At 44.7% G+C, this 17,482-nt stretch overlaps 1 protein-coding gene across 2 annotated transcripts in view; it reads right to left on the bottom strand.

Moving 5' to 3' along the window:
- The window catches only part of UXS1 (UDP-glucuronate decarboxylase 1), a 96,981-nt gene that overhangs the window by 36,617 nt on the left and 42,882 nt on the right, over positions 1 to 17,482 (bottom strand). For both annotated transcript variants that reach the window (XM_045445543.1, XM_045445542.1), the window contains exon 6: positions 11,907 to 12,087. In XM_045445543.1, the coding sequence (XP_045301499.1) occupies positions 11,907 to 12,087 (181 nt within the window). The remainder of the gene's footprint in view (positions 1 to 11,906; positions 12,088 to 17,482) is intronic.

Below are 17,482 nucleotides of genomic sequence, written 5' to 3'. Positions count from 1 at the left end.
TCCCTCCACACAAGAGCATAATATTCTAGGCTGTGAGCTCGGTCTCTACTTAATTCACCCTAATTATCACAGTCTTTCAAGCCCAAGCACATCTGGGAGGCTCAGTACACATGAGCCACCAAGACTAGGAGAAAGCGGAAGCCGGATGGTTCTAACAGGAAGACAGTATCTTTGGGAAGGGGTTCTAGGTACTGCACAGGCTCATGGAAAAACCTGGTAAGTATATGTTTTCCAATACCATGACCATCCCTCAAGAAAGCAAAAACAACATGTAAAAGACTATAGGCCCCATCTTCTGGATTATTTACAAGGCTTCTTTTTTGCCAAGACTATTCCAGAAAACTTCTGATGTGGTTGCTTTAAAAAGTCTTAATTTTGGGGATGCCTGAGTGGCTCAGTCGCTTAAGTGTCCAACTCATGATTTTGGCTCAGCTCATGATCTCATACATAAGTTTGAGCCCCGCATTGGGCTCTACGCTGACGGCATGGAGCCTGCTTGGGATTCTGTCTCCCTCCCTCTCTGTCTCTCCCCTGCTTGTTCTCTATCTCTCTCAAAATAAATAAAAAATTTTAAAAGTCTCAATTTTTTTTTAAAAGAAGATACTTCTGCAACACTATATCAAAATCTCAATAGCGATTTTTGCAGATACAGAAAAAAAAACATTCTGAAATTCATATGGAATTTCAAGGAACACTGACTAGCCAAAACAATTTTGAAAAAGAGGAACAAAATTGGAAGACTTACATTTCCTGATTTCAAAACAGTACAGAACTACACTAATCAAAGCAGTGTGTTACTGGCATAAAGACAGATGTATACACCAATGGAATAGAATACAAAGTCTAGAAATAAAGCCTTGTATACATAGTTCAGTGATCTTTGGTAAGAATACCAAATCACTCAATGAAGAAAGGACAGTCTCTAACTGTCAGTTGGGAAAACTGAGTATCTACATGCAAAAGAATAAAATTTTATTCTTATCTTACGCTATGTACAAAAGACCTAAATGTAACACCTAAAACAATAAAACTCTTAGAAGAAAACCGGGAGAAAGCTTCATGACATCATGGCAAAGATTTCTTGGATAGGGCACAAAAAGCAAAGGCAACAGAAGCAAAAACAGAAAAATAGGAGTACATCAAACTTAAAAACTTTTCTGACAGAATCAAAGGACACAATTAACAGTTAAAAGGCAAACTATACAATGGAAGAAAATATTTACAAGCCATATATATGAAAAGGTGTTAATATCCAGAATATATAAAAAACTCTTAAAAATCAACAGAATCAAATAACTCAAAAAATGGCAAGGTCTTGTATGCCCCAGAATGATATACAAATGGCCAACAAGCATATGATAAGAGGCTCAACATCATTAATCATCACAGAAATGTAAATCAAAACTACAATGAGGTATCATTTCACACCCATTAGGATGGCTACTATTTAAAACAAAACAAAACAAAAACAAAACAACAAGTGTTGTTGAGGATGTGGAGAGAATGGAACCCTTGTACACTTTGGCGGTAACAGAAAATGGTGCAGCCACTATGGAAAACAGTGTGATGATTCCTCAAAGTCTTAAACACAGAAGTAATGTAAGAACAGGAATCCCACTTCTGGGTATATGCTCAAAAGAATTGAAAGCAGGGTCTTGAAGAGAAACTTATAAACCCATGCTCATAGCAGCACTCTTCACAATGGCCCCCAGTAGATGCAACCTAAGTATCCATAGATAGATGAACAGATAAACAGAATATAGTGTTAGCGTGCATGTGCGCGTACACACACACACACACACACACACACACACACACACTGAAATATTATTCAACCTTAAAATTGAAAAAAATCCTGTCACATACTTACAACATAGATGTACTTTGAGGACATCACCCTAAGTGAAATAATCTGATCATGAAAAGTAGGATTCCACTTCCACGACGTACTTAGAGTCGTCAAACTCAGAGATGCAAGGTAGAACAGTGACTACCAGGAGGAGCGTTACTGTTCAGTGGGTCCAGAGTTGCAGTTTTGCAGGTGAAAAAGTTCTGGAGAGCTGTCCTAACATAATATGTTTAACATTACAGACTGGTACACTTGAAATCAATGGTTCATATGGTAAAAAACAAAGTAAGATACTGATGAGCCGTAAAAGCAGATGAAAAGAGTATTAGTGGAAAAAGGGTATAACTTACTAAAGCTGAAATCAAAATGAATAGTTTTTTGTGTACATATGTGTTCTCTTCCCTTTCTCTACTCTGGGAATATAAGAGCTAAAAATAAGGCTCATGAGCCACTGCCAGTCATTCAAGATTCTCAGTCAATCCTTGCTATGTATCTGTCACCCAGTGAAGCTTTCGAGTGAAAGATGCCTAGACCCCTGGCATCCAGGGGCAGACGTCTCAGGCAGGGAGACTCTGGACCTTTATAGACACAGATACTTTTAAAGCCACATTTGAAGACTACTAATTTAAAAGTAGAACCCACACTTTTGAAAGACCAATCTTTCTTTAAGAAAACACAAAACCTTTGAAAATTCTTTATAGTCTGTTAATATGCAAGTTTGTTAAGAGTGTCTATCTAAATATGAGGAAAATCCTAGGATTGCTTTCTGACCCTCCCCCCCCCCCAAGTTACTCGCAGTTGATAAATAGCTGAAAATAAGAAGCAAACAAAGATTTTACTGTGAGACCTGTAAGTTAACAAGACATGTCTCACAAAATGCCATCATTTTAAGGCAGTTTAGTCCTTTCCAGCTTACAGACAGGACCGGTAACAGCAGTCTGTTCGTGCTCACCTGCTTCAAAGCTCAAGAACACAGGTGTATGTAGCTGACCACTAACTCCACATTCAGGTACAGCATTTCCAATTATTTTTTTATTTTTTAGTTTATTTATTTTGAGAGAGAGGGGGGGAGAGAGTGCAAACATGAGCGGGGGAGGGCAGGAAAAGAGGAAGAGAGAGAGAATCCCAAGCACGCTCTGCTGTCTCAGTGTAAAGCCTGGCACAGGGCTTATTCCCATGAACCACGAGATCATAACCGGAACCAAAAATCAAGAGTCGGGACACTTAACCGACTGAGCCACCCAGAAGTCCTTGCATTTTCTCTTTATAAAACATCTCATCACACCCCACTGCCTCTCTCGGGGTAGAAGCAGGCCAGATCCACAATGCAGTAAATCCGGCCGAACCTTCAGAGCTGAGTGCCACCCCAAAGAGCCTACTCGCGCGTGCCTGGAACTGAGCTTGCGACCTCCGGATTTCTGCTCATGCAGGTGCAGCTGCCACATGCTCCCCAAAGACCGTGCAAATCGAGGGTACGGGTTGTGATCTCACAGAAGACATCATTCAGCACTGCTTTTACTCTTGAGGTAACAACCTATGCAGTGAAGACAGGAAGGTCTCCAAAGCATCAAAGACCGCGGGAGAAAAGGGTGCCCTGAGAGCCCATCCCTCGTGAGTCTGACATCAAATAAAAGGTGCAAGCATTTCTAATCCACTCCATCTCCTTTGCATATGCAGGATCCATACTTTCTCCTGCAAGGCTCAATTCAGATGTCAGTTTGTGTGGGGAGCCTTCTTGCGGGCCCTGGTCAGAGATCATCACTCTTACCACCGGCTGCCTGTGCCACTGGTTAATTACTGCGTTCTGCCTTGTCAAGTGCTTCCTACACATCCTGTTCACCAGATGAAAAGCTCACTAAGCACACGAAGCAATCCTTTTTCCTCCTTAGATCTCCACACAGCTTTGCTCTCTACAGCAGGGGGGCCGCCCTTGTTACCTATGAGCACACATGAAGGAAGATTCCTGAGCAGACCTAATGCATCAGAATGGCTAGACAGGCCTAGGAATCTGCCACGGAAAATAAATTCCCCTACATGGCGCCTTGGCCGAGGCCAATTTGGGAACGGTGCTCACTAAAAGTTAGCTGAGTGAAGAGACGAGCCATAGACTGGGGCCTTTTCATCCAAAAGACTATTCCATCTGCTAGCTCAGCCTGAGTGCAGCCTCTGTTACCCCTTGGAAAGGCTAGTAAGGTATGCCCTATAAAAACTATGTCACGACGCCTAAGTAGCAACACTGATGCACTGAAGAAGAACCTGAAATCCTATGAAAATCATTTCCAACAGCCCCTCCTTCCCATGAGAACGTGTTCTGCCTATAGCATTAATGACAGTAACTCTGGTTCCGCTCCTAAAAAGGACCACATGATGGAGGCTGTTGACTAATTATCCGGGTAAGGAATTATGAAGAGGAGAGCAAGGGGGGGACTTTAGAACACGCATAACATAAATAATCGGAATGAGAGGTGCTATGAAAGTACTAAGTAATATTAATAGTAACAGGACAGTAAAGTTAACCCTCACATCCCAGAGGGGGAGAAAAGCCCTCAAAAAAATGTCAACTGCCTTATCAAAAAGTACACCAAAAATGAGCGTGGCATTCAAAAATCTAAGTTCAGGGGAGGGAGAGGAAGAAACAAGTAGAAAGGCATGCCCTCTCATTTGCTGGAGCTGTGCCTCTGGACTTGACCACCACGTGACCGTCCTGCGACCCTGTCACGTTTTCCAGGGCCATGTGCTGTAATCATGGAGAGAAAAATAGGAGCCTGAGAAATGAGCCCTAAAAGATTAGCTCAAATTAATGATCAAGGAAGGGAAACAGTAAAGCAAGCCAGTATTTTCCTTTTTCACAGAATTTCCTTAAATAGGTCCAAAACAGTATGCCTGCCAAAACACAGGACATTATTTTCATGCTGGGAAGAGGATGGGCTAGGGGAGGGTATGGCGGAGGCTCTTTCGGCCCCACCATGGATTCTGAAAATAATACTGCAACTATACGCACCACAAACGAATGTTTTATATGTTTTCAAGATGAATTTCACTGTGCCTGCAGTCCACACAGATGATATATAAATATAGAAGGAATAAGGTGTAGAAATTGAATGACTCCTGAGAAACCCCAAATTGTTCAGGTTCCATGAAAAAAAAAACGAGTGTGCTCTCCTACCAAAGGGGAAATCCACATAAAAGCCTACTGAATGTTTACATCTCCTGGTGATTTATTTATTATTTATTATTTTTTTTGGGGGGCAACTTCCTAGCATAGCCCAGTCCAACCGCCTCCCTGTGCCAGAGCTACACCTTACTTAACTGGTAAGGAGTTGCACCCTGCAGCTCTGGAAAAACTACAAAATAAAACAAAAGGTTGATTCTTGCTGTGAACTTGTGGGATTATTTAGCATACAGCAGAACCCCATCGTAAAGATCCTCCTTACACGTTTTCTTTCCCTGCAGTGCAGGCTGGAGCCCTGCCACAAATACTACACAAGGTGTCCCTCTCTGCAACATGGAACAACGCGAGGCCTAACCCTTGTCCCCCAACACCAGTATTTACGATGGAAAACAGGATTTAAGAAGATACATAACGTTTCAGTGTAAAGACCAAATTTCTCTTGGCACAAAGAACTCAAACAGTGGGATTTTGCCTTCATTTCATATCAAATAATATTGACTTAATACGAAGGGAAGACGGTGCATGCCAGAGGTCTGGCTCAGCCCCAGGACCCAAAGTTATGGTCAGTGCTGCTGCCTGTCAATTTCCTGCAGCTGGCAGCCACCCGCACCTCCCCTGGAATCTCCTCCAAGTGCCAGGGGGTCACTGTGATAACACCATGGTGAGAAAGCACCTATGATGCCAGAGATTCACTGCAGGATTTCCCCATGGCTCCAAGCTGAACAAAGCGGGGGATCTTGGATCTGCAGTCTCTACATTTTATGTTTACATTTGCAACAAACACTGAAAGAGAGAAAAAATTTTCTAAATTATAATTCAACAAAAATATTCTAATCAGAACAGCACTCCTCAAATACCTACGTCAACATGGACCCAGTGTCCTTGGCAAACAGTTTCCATCCACCTTTCTTTCTTGAACAATTCTGGGGGATCTGGGTGTGACAGTCCAGCCTCTCCTGTCTTCCCTGTCTTGGTGCCCACCTCTCCTGGCCTTGCACAGGATCTCCACACCTGGGTACAAGGTGGGTAATAGGGCTCCACGCACTGGTTCCCTCACCTGCACATGAGGATAATAAATGCCTACCTCACCCGTATGTTGAAAGAATGAAATCTGTTAATTATACACAGTGACTAGAATAGTGCCTGGAACACAGTGAGTATTCATTAAGTGTTTGCAATTGTTATTTTCTGCTTTCATTGTTCTGGACTTCTTACTCACAGGTACTGCATGTTCCAGGACCGGGCTTCCCATGATGCAATGGACGTCTCTGTCGTTTTCTGTCCTCTACAGAAATGTTGGTCTCAAGGTTGCTGCTTGTACAGATGGCGGACAAGTAAACTGGAACAGCTTTTGGGAGGGGCCCAGGCTATATATACATCAGGAGCCTGGACATGAGTCTAAGACAATGACAACAGTGACTTCGATGTGTATACGGGGCGGCTTTCTCAAGCAAGGTTCATAATGGCCCCATATTTGCAAACTTGCAGACACCCGAGACAACACCAATAAAACTATGTGAAATTCGCATGATGGGGAAGTGCTAATAAAATAACCTCCTGAACACACAGCTTAGTCTAGCCTGCCACACACATGCTTAGAACGCTTACATTAGCCCACAGCTGGGCAAAGCCTACTTTGTAAAGAGCGTTGAATATTTCCTGTACCTTGTCAAATACCGTACTGAAAGCAAAAGCAGAGAGTGATTGTCAGTGTACCAGTTGCTGACTCTCGTGATCACTGGCTGACTAGGAGCTGTGGCCACTGCCACTGCCCGGTATCACAAGAGGACAGGACTGCATGTCCTCAGCCCGGGAAAAGATCCAGATTAAAACTCTGAAGCATGGTTTCCACTGGATGTGTACTGTTGACCACACCATCGTAGAGATGGAAAATCATTAAGTCGACCATCATTAAATCGGGGACCGTCTATACCTCCATCCTCCTTCAGCAGTGTCTGCTCCATTCTGAAAACCCTCCGGGGTCAGTGCTTGGTTTCCTGTGTGTCTTTAATCCTTGCCTGAATGGTCACAACGTTCTTTCTCTGGACATCCTCCCTTCTCACTGAGCCCACCCGTGGCCAACATCCGCCCAGCAGGCCTCCAGGCTGGAACAAGGGGGCTGTCCCAACGCTGCACCTCATTTTCACCATCTCCATGGCCTGGCATCTCCCTCGCAAAACCCAAACACAACCTGCTACCCACCAACTCTCGCTTCTCCGAAACTTCCCCATGTCCTAAATAGATGGCTGGAAGAAGAATTAACTTTGCTCCTTCCAGAGCTCAATACAGATTCACCTTCTGCAACTTAAATGGTAACATCTGGTAAAATCCAGAGTTCTTTTAAAGCAATATAAAACCAGATCAAGTTATTTCAGTGAGTATTACAATTCCTTCCAAAAAAGCTCTATCTCTTCTCTACAGTGCAGCCCAGACAATGCAGAGGCCTCTAACATAACCCCTGTGACAACAGCACCTCTGGTCTAAGTCAGTTTTACAGTTAATGACCACATAGCGGTCCCCAGATTCCGCGGTACCCCATTCCCAGCCCTGACGTGCACACCCCGCGTGTGTAGCAATCACTTTCTTCCTTCCCAATTCCACCACCACAATCTGAGTCCAGATGACAGTTACTTTCCCACAACAGTTACATGGCTAATGCCCCGGCTTCTGAAACATAATGGTTATACTTTGAAAATAACAAGAGGAGGAAAGCTGTGCCGAAGGGAAACTAATGAAGCTCCACTAGGACACTGCCAAATTAAGTGACACCTTTGTGTGACACCCATTATAGTCCAAAATTTTGCCAGCTCCAGAGAAACAAACCAAAACAAATCCCATGTAATACTTTTGGAAGCTGAAGAGCGTTACTGCTATGGTGTAAATTTCAGATCAACTGGAATTTCTTTTATTAGGAAAAAGGTATGAAAAAATAGTTACGTATTAAATGCTGGGTGTACACACTTTGTAATACACTCTACCGCGCAAAGGAGGAGAATAATTTTGACATCAACAGGACATATTAACTCGTTCATCACTGCTAAAAGAACAGCGTACATTGGGGCACCTGGGTGGCTCAGTCAGTTAAGCATCCGACTCTTGGTTTTGGCTCAGGTCATGATTTCATGATCTCTCTTGGTTTCCTGAGTTCAAGCCCCCAATCAGGCTCTGCGTTGCCAGCTTGGGATTCTCTCCCTCACTTTCTGCCCCTCTCTCACTAGTGCTATCTCTGTCTCTCTCAAAATAAATAAATAAATTAAAAAAAAAAAACAACATCTGCATACATACTACACCAATGGTAACACCACTTCAGGTGAGTACAGGCTGTGAAATTCAATCTGAGGAAAATCTAAAGAGAAGTCTAAGTGAACTACAGCAGGTACTAGAAGCATGAGGCAATGATGGGGCACTCAAGGGTCCCCTAACTTATGCCCTCCTTTGTGTGAATGCAACACCGAGGAAAGGAGGCAAATCAAACTAAGTTCATCCGGTTAAATTCATGCTGTATCTGATTTTTAAAAAAAAAATTTTTTTTTTCCAAAGTTTATTTATTTTTGGGACAGAGAGAGACAGAGCATGAACGGGGGAGGGGCAGAGAGAGAGGGAGACACAGAATCGGAAACAGGCTCCAGGCTCTGAGCCATCAGCCCAGAGCCCGACGCGGGGCTCGAACTCACGGACCGCGAGATCGTGACCTGGCTGAAGTCAGACGCTTAACCGACTGCGCCACCCAGGCGCCCCTGCTGTATCTGATTTAAGGCGGGGAAGGATTATTCCCTCTGAAACACACAACCGTACCCACACGCAGGATTGAACAATGCCCATCTTCCCATAAGGGGCTTGGATTCAGGTGGGCACTGTGGGGGTAGAAGCAGTGAGATGGGGTGATCGGGGCAGGGGTGGGCAGACTGTCACGGGCATGAAGACTCAAGCTAAAGCTGGAGAAAGTGAAACACGGGCTTGGACTACAGAGGTGGAGAAACGTCTTCTGTTCTGCCACACTGGTGCCACTCCCACTGCCAGCAAAGGACAGAAAATGTCAACCCTTCTCGTGAGCCCACGTCGTGAGTTCACGTGTGTGTTCTCCACACAGAGTCTACTTCCAGAAGCAGAAGTGGCCTCGAATAGTTTTGGTGTCAAAGCCCAGAGGCAAAGCAAGTAATTTACTTACCAACATACCATTTTTACTAAGTTTTGGTTTCTCCGTAGTACTCAAATTATGTAATCAGTAGTTACATTTCACAAATGTTTACTCGCATGTGCAAAAAGGGAAAAGTAATAATAATAATAATAGCAGCTACTATTTGGGGAGCACTTACTGTGGGCCAGACCTTGTGCCAAGCCCTGTGGTTTTCTACTGATGCCCTAACAGGCTTAGAGGCTACAAAAATATCCATTTATCATCTACTGGGTTTGCAGGTCAGAAGCCAGGCACTGTGTGGCTCAGCTGGTTCTCTGCTCTGCCCTCACAGGCTGAAATCAGGGTATCAGCAGGGAGGGCTGCATTCCTGCCATCAGAGGGTGATTCAAGGTGTTGGCAACACTCAGTTCCACGAGGCTGCAGCACTGAGGGCCCCATCTCCCTGATGGCTGTCGACTGGAAGCTCCCAGAGACTGCCCGTGGGCCCTGGCTCACAACGGCCGCTTTCAAAGCCAGAAGTGGTGGGTCAAGTCCTCCTCATACCTCGAATCTTCCGGATTTCTCTACTGCCTGTCTCTCTGCGGCATCCCTTCTACCAGATCTCCCCAGCTGGCTTCTCCGCCTGCTGCTGCTTTTAAGAACTCGTGTGATTATGTGGGCCCACCCACATAATCCCAGGTAATCTCACTGTCTTACAACCAGCTGATTCATGGCCTCAATGCCAAGAGCAGGGTCTTTCACTGCAGCATGTTGACTCCTGCACTTGGCAATTCTGCCTATCACATGCATGACCTCAGTTAACCCTCAGAGCACACCCATGATCAAGTCCAGGGGGAAAGTCAGCCAATTTATCTGTTACCTAAATCATCTGGTTCGCTTTACAAATTGTAGCCTAACCCCTCAAATAATCCCAGATAGATTAAATAATTAAATGTTTAAAAAGAAACAAAAATATCACACAAACCAAAAACGCCATGGCTAAATATTTCTCTATTCTTGGGACTCTTATAAGCATAAAATAAATAGAGTAGCAAAGAGGAAAATAAACAGATGAGCCTACAATTACAAAAATTAAAGGCAAAAGCCAGATTTGGGAAGAAGGGCAGGTGTTAAGTATAACCAGAGGATTAACATCCCTGTTATGAACTCACATAAAAAACAAACATTTTTTAACAAAGCAAAATAAACTGTGTAGATTTCTTTTCTGAATTAACATGTTAGAAAATCTAACTTTTTTTCTTCTGTCACCAGGAAGTCGTGGGTTTTCTACCAAATTAGCAAACCATCTTGTTAGCAGTTTTGGAAGCTAATGCTGAACGTCACTCATGCGTTAGTGACACAGACCCCAACAAACAATGAAGGAAACGGATCAGCATTTGGCGTAATTCATATTTGAACACTTGATTAAGGAAATAAAGTTCAGACAAAGACAGTTATAATGAAATCCTGGAGAACTTTAAGGGCAGGAGTGAATAAAGCACGGTGTCCCCATACAATGATACTGCACAGCAATTACACTGGCTCTCCAAGATACTTTGCATTATGCAGACACGGGAAAATGTCCCCGACGTGGTAATACTGAAAAGTAGAACGCTACACTACCCGCAGGAGGAGGAGGAGGGGCGGGTGACGAACGAGCTTTGGAGCCTGAAACCCAAGGCTGAATTCTGGCTCTACCACTAATAGCCCTATGGCTTTGGGCAGGCCACGACCCGATTCTGGTTTTCCATAAATAATCAAAACGGGATGACACCATTTACCTCTCAGGGCTCTGGTCGGATTTAAATGAGAATTAACAGCAGGTCTGCTGATCCTAGGAGGCCTGCTAGCCAGGCACCTGCTGGAGGTTCTCTTCAGTACACCTCAGACAATCTCGAGAAATGTCTACCGGAGGCCCCCCATATCAGCCTCCTGTGGCCGTTGTTGTAACTGAAGTACCATGCACCAGGTGAACCGAAAACACCAGAAATTTCTTTTCCCACAGATCTAGAAAACAAGGTGTTGGCAAAGCCACACTTCCCCCAAAGGTTCTAGGAGAGAATCCCTCCTTGCCTTTGAGGTGGTCCTCAGCCTGGGGCTGCATGGCTTCAATCTCTGCCTTGGTCTTCATGGACCTGCTCTTCTCCCCATGAGTCTGCGTCTTGCCCATTCTGTCTCCTATAAAAGCACTTGCCATTTTCCAATGGCACTTCCATACGTATATTTCCACATGGCCCACCCGGGTAATCCAGGCTGAGCTCATCTTGAGATCCTTAACTTGATTATGTCACCAAAGATCTTTCCCCGACATAAGACCACATTCACAGGTTCCAGGGGTTAAGCCATATGTTTGGGGGGATCCATCCGGCCCACTGCCCCGCAAAGTTTGTGGAGTGGCAAAGTTAGATGTGGAATTTCACTACTAGTGCCACATTCCACACCAGCCGGTGCCCCGCATGAAGCTACAAGCACTGTCACACGAGTGACAGCCACCGGACCTGCCGTGCAGTGGGGAGGACTGTGCACTACACAAGCCCTCCTTGAAAGGACCACTACACCCAAAGCCAGGGGTGCTCGGAACGGCGAAGTCAAATATCCACGCTGCTGTAACTGTTCTCTCATCGCAGAAACTAGGATGGTGCCTTGTACCTAGTGAGACTACTTCAGAAAGAAGGCAGAGCCCAAACTCACTGTGGCCAAGCCAGTTGGCTGCTCTGGGGAGCAGCCCCACCACGCTCACCGCGCTGTCGACGTGCACTTTCGCTCACCTTCGATGTAGAGTGGCTCCACCACATCGTGGTTAATCAGCTCGAAGTTCTCGTGGCCGATCCAGTGCTCCACATTCCTCTTCCTGCCAGTGAAGAAGTTGTCCACCACAGTCACCTCATGGCCATCCATCATGAGCTTGTCCGTGAGGTGGGAGCCCACGAACCCTGCTCCTCCGGTTATCTGCACCAGGACGGGGTGCCCAAGGTCCCCAGAGAAAGCACAAGAGGACACGGTGATAACCAGCTTCAAGGGGATATGCCTTTGGTGCAGCCACAACTTAAAACTTGGGAGGAGAGCAAGGAAGGAGGACACTAATGGTTTCAGGGCAGCGTCCTCTCTCTTCCTCCAGAACAAGTCGTCATACTACTGTCGATTTCTAAGCAGCCTAAAAACTTAAGCTACCACCCAGGAAATATCAGTACAGAAAAGCAGCTACAAGTTTCCAAATGTCCCCTCTGACAGAGAATTTCACATTAAAAGGTTCTTATTTTATGCCGATGGGACACTGAACATCACTTGTGTAATTCTAACACTCCTGCAGAGTTTCAGAATGTTTTAAAAAGTGATTAGAACATGCAGAGATTTGGTGAGCTACCAAATGATATATGTTGTTTTTTTTAAAAAATGTTTATTTATTTTGAGAGAGAGAGTGAGGAGAGGGGCACAGAGAGAGGGAGGGAGAGAGAGAATCCCAAGCAGGGTCTGCACTGTCAGCACAGAGCCCAACACAGGGCTTGATCTCACGAACCATGAGATCATGACCTGAGATAAAATCAAGAGTTATCAGATGCTTAACTGACTGAGCCACCCAGGCACCTCTGTGGCTTTTAAACTGGACACAAAAAACTCATTAAAAAAAAAACTATTATCTTCCCAACTGCTTATGAGAACAAATGAATAAGCAATAGCTACTGTCTTCAGACCTAAACCCTAAGAGATTGAGGTCCACTGTTCGGTCAATGTCTGAGCGGGAGCGCAAACACTGCGTGGGGTCCACCAACGGGCCTACAGGGACACGATGCAGCTGTGGGGGGGGGGGCAAGGGGCCAGCAATTGCATCCTGCCAAAACCGGAAGAGGCAATCGCGATTGAAAAACACAGCTTGAGGTCATAGATACTTTATTGAAATTCAATGGTGTAAGTGGATGAGCCAGATAGATACAGATAGCATGTACTGTATTTTGAGGAAAGAGTAGAAAGAACAAACTCAGAAAGCAGACTCGTGAAGTCAAACTATCTCCTCTGCCCTGTCCTGTTCTCCGCCCTGCCTTCTCTGTTCCCAACTGAAAGAATTAACAGAAGGAAAAAACCCACCAATTCTCTCACTGAAAAAAGCACAAAAGCCCCCAGGCCTATGGTTTTAAACCATTTAGTATGCAACAAAGCCCTCTGTGATCTGACACGTAATTCCAATGTTGACCACGGGTGAGGGCAAAGCTGCCTGGGGTGAAGAAGGTAGATTTGGGAGACAGTGCAGGGGAGAAATGCCAGCCACCAGCACCAACCAGACATTTACACTTGCTCTGATGAAAATCACAGACACAGCTGACCCTTGAACAACTAGGGTGTGAAGTGCACGGGTCCACTTGTATACAGATTTCTGTTTGATTAAAATACAGTACAGTACTATGAGTGTAATTTCTCTTCCTTATGATGTTCTTAATAACATTGTTTTCCCTAGTTTGTTTTAAGAACAAAATACATAATACACATAACACGCAGGGTAAGTGTTAATCGACTGTTTACGTTATAGAAAGGCGTCCAGTCAACAGCAAGCAAAAGGAGTCAAGAGTCACATGTGGATTTTCGACAGCCTGTGGGGGTGTCGGGGGTGGATGGTCGGTGCCTCTCAGCCCTGAGTTGCTCAAGGGTCAGCTGTATGATGGCTGAGAATGTGGATGGTTGAAAAATCCTGATGCTGAATAGCTTTCAATCAGCTGCATTCATTTAAAAAAAAAAAACTATGTTTATTTACTTTTGAGAGAGAGACAGAGAGACAGAGAGACAGAGGACAAGCAGGGGAGGGGCAGAGAGAGAGGGAGACACAGAATCCGAAACAGGCTCCAGGCTCTGAGCTGTCAGCACAGAGCCCGATGTGGGGCTCGAACCCATGGACCACAAGATCCTGACCTGAGCCGAAGTTGGACATTTCACTGACTGAGCCACGCAGCCGCCCCACAGCTGCATTCATTCTTAATGGAGAGCACCACTTCCTAAATCCTTTCTGCTTCTGAGGTAAGAAACAAACACCCAGAGGAACTGAATTTCTGACCACGGTCCCCAGGTCATCAGTAATGACAGAATAAGCCCAGCCTTCCTAACTTCACATTCTCTCCACTACCTGTAGATTTGTCTGGTTCATGTTTTATCTTCAGCACCCCTGTATTTCACCTGTATTCCTGAACAATGATTTGAAAAGAGAATTTTGGGGAAAGAGAACTAAATTCCAACTCTCGCTCACTATATGTGCTTAACTCAGGGGATGAAAATCCGTTTTATTTTGCCTTCATTTCATTGCATTTTCCCAAGCTTCCCACTTAAGCTCATAAATCAGAAAAATTACATCTTTTTAAAAAGAAATTTAACCTCTTTTAATGTAACTCTATATCCATATACAAATGTTTCTTAAACTAAGACGTTCTGTAGCATGCTAACTTTACCTCCGCACCTAAAATGACCTAGCGACGACTCAGCTAAGCAGAAATGCGGTGTACTAAATTATACCCAATTGCCTCCAACATTTTACTAGTTTTAGTGGTGACATAAAATTGCTGGAAGCACCTTAGTCCTCCTTAAAATGCATGTGAACTGTTTTTTCTTGAAGAATTCCTTTCTATAGAAAATACTTAAAGATTTATGTAACATAGCTGGCTCTCCCTAATCAATTTCAGTCCATTAGGCAAGCATTTCAAACAGAATCAAGACTGGCAGAGGCCCATCACTTACAAGCTTCCTCAGGAAAACTAAACTACCAAACCCGGGCCTACCCTCCCAATAACTAGGAGGTAACATAGAAGAAGACAGTAGGAAGAAAGGACGGGAGACCTCTTATGCTGAAATTGACTGTGCTCCACGCAGCTTTGCAGGGCTCTGCAGTTAGCAGCTCATCTCCACTGCCTGTACTTCTGCTCTGGTGGGAGCTCACAGGCAGTGAAAAGTGGTCCTGTTCAAGCGTGGCATTCAAACTCATGCTGCTCAGTAAGTCAGCAAGAAGAATGCCTTTCTGAACAAACCTCTTCTCTGTGCTAAGGCTTCAACCATCATTGAAAAGGCTTTGGGTTTTAGCAACAACGTGGCACCAGATGACTCTGAAATGTGGCTTAACCTATGAGCCAGCAGATGAGTGAAGAACACTCAGTCCATTTATTGTGGCTACGTGTAAAGTGGCTCCCGGCATCAGCAGGGAGATCATCTCACGTGGAAATAATAATAACCCTTGCAAGGCTGTGCAGGGTTCATATACTAGTGTATGGTAATCAACATTCTGATCGCTCTGACATGTGGTAGCAGAGAGATCAGAAAAATTAACTTTTCTCTGCTGCTGAAGACATGGATGTATTTCTCAAGTCATGCTTAAATGCCTACACGTTTTTGATACGATAGAAATAACCCAAAAAGATGGGTGTACAAGTATAATAGACTTTAGAGTCTGCTCAGGGTGAGATTTATGTAAACCATCTAAAAAGGCACGAGGTCTTCTATAACTTCCAGAAGAGAAAGGCGATTATGTGGTATAAGTAGTTTAACAATGATTTAGGAGTATTACTTGGCTGTTTGGGACAAGTAGTCCTACAGCCTAAACAACGGGTAAAAGAACAGAAAAGCTTGTGCACCAACCACTTATATATCAAGGTCACAGGTAAAGCATCTCCTACAGAATGGCACTGTGAGGTGCTCCACAGACCTGTCCCTCAGCAAAACCCTAACTGGGGAGGATCAATTAAAAAACCTAACCAGTTAAAGTCTTTGGAAATTATCCTAAGGGTATACATACAGCAGATGAAGAAACGCTTATTCAAGAAAATCTACAAAAATTCAGTAAGAACAGTCAGAATCTGTGACACTTGAGCCATGGACCACTCCCTCCTTCCACCCTACAAGCCCAGAGTTCAGAGTGGGTGAGCGTTAGGTGTGGCCAAAACAACGGAGCTGGCAGTCAAAAGATCATGGTATCTCACCTGGAAGGGCAGGGCTCAGGCCTTTCTGATTCCCTCCAGCTGTGAGCTGCACAGGCTAAATTCCTAAGGTGTGAGCCAAGTGGTTAAGACCTTCCTCCTCCAGCTCCCACTCACAGGGCAGAAGCTCTACCTACCCCAGGCAGGGTAGGCGGTGAACGCATGAATAATGGGACCATGGTCACCCTTGCCCAAGCTCAGTCAAGGAGTGGATTTCATGTCCAGAGAGGCCAGGCGAGAAGACCAGGGGTACTGCTCCTGCCTGCCCCCTGCTTGTAAGCAAGAATGTCACTCCCTCCTCCAGTTCCACAGCAGTGACTCAGAGATATTCCCCTGGGGACAGAGGCAGTCACTAAAAACACAGAGCTCCAAAACTCCCACAGAGGTATAAACTAAGTTTGAAAGATAACGTGGGAAAGTTCAAGCATAAAGGTGATCTCAAGCATAATGAATGGAGATTTGAAGTGGTAAGCAACAGGAAGGAGCCTGGTAGCTCTCTGAGAACAACAAGCTTGAGCACAGGCTGGCCAGTTTAGTACAGAGAACCAGGGAAAGACACACCTAAGAGCCCTCCTGGGCTTAACAATCGAACTAAAAATCTACCTCTGCAAAGGGGCCAGAATTTAACTGGGTCCGACTGAGGAACGATTCATAACACAAAGCACTGATTAAAGCATAGTTCGCTCAACTAGAGATTACTGGAGCCTAAAAGTTGGTGTGGATACCACACAAAGCAGACAGCTTAACAGAGAAATCAAGCTAAAAGATGGTCACCAAGAGCCCTGCTAGAACCACTGCCATCCCAGGGTGACTGTGTCCATCCCCAAGCCTGCAGCCTCTGAGCAGTGCCCGTCAGAGCTTCACCCTCCAGGGAACGCACGTCACGGAAAAGGACCAGCCAAGATACTCAACAGATAAACAAACAGGCAAAAATGAAACAAGGCTTAGGGAAAGGGGAGAACAGTATCCAGAGTTGCTACAATATACTACCTAAAATACCCAGGTTTCTATAGAAAATGTTGAGACTGGCAAAGAAACAGGAATGTGTGACCCGGACACAGGGAACACCACCAGGCCCACCCGTGCGCGGGCCCAGCTACCACGTTTACCAGAGTCTTCAAATAAGCCATTATAAATAAGTTCACAGAATGGGAGGAAACCATGCTTTAAGAAGTAAATAAAGACTAAAAAGGGAAAAATTATAAAATAGAAACAAATGGAAATTTGGGGGTTGACAAATATAGGAAAATTCACTAGAGAGATTCAACAACTGACTGGATCTGGCAGAAGAAAGAATCAGCAAACCTGAAGATACATCAAGAGAGTTTATGCAACCTGAAGAGCAGAGAGAAAAACGAAAGGAAAGTGAATAGCCTCATCCCAGTCTGAGACGCCAATAA

The sequence above is a fragment of the Leopardus geoffroyi genome, chromosome A3 (genome assembly GCF_018350155.1).
Source record: "Leopardus geoffroyi isolate Oge1 chromosome A3, O.geoffroyi_Oge1_pat1.0, whole genome shotgun sequence".
NCBI classification, from domain to species: Eukaryota; Metazoa; Chordata; class Mammalia; order Carnivora; family Felidae; genus Leopardus; species Leopardus geoffroyi.
The sequence above is the reverse complement of the archived record's forward strand: the minus strand, read 5'-3'. Positions and strand labels throughout refer to the sequence as shown.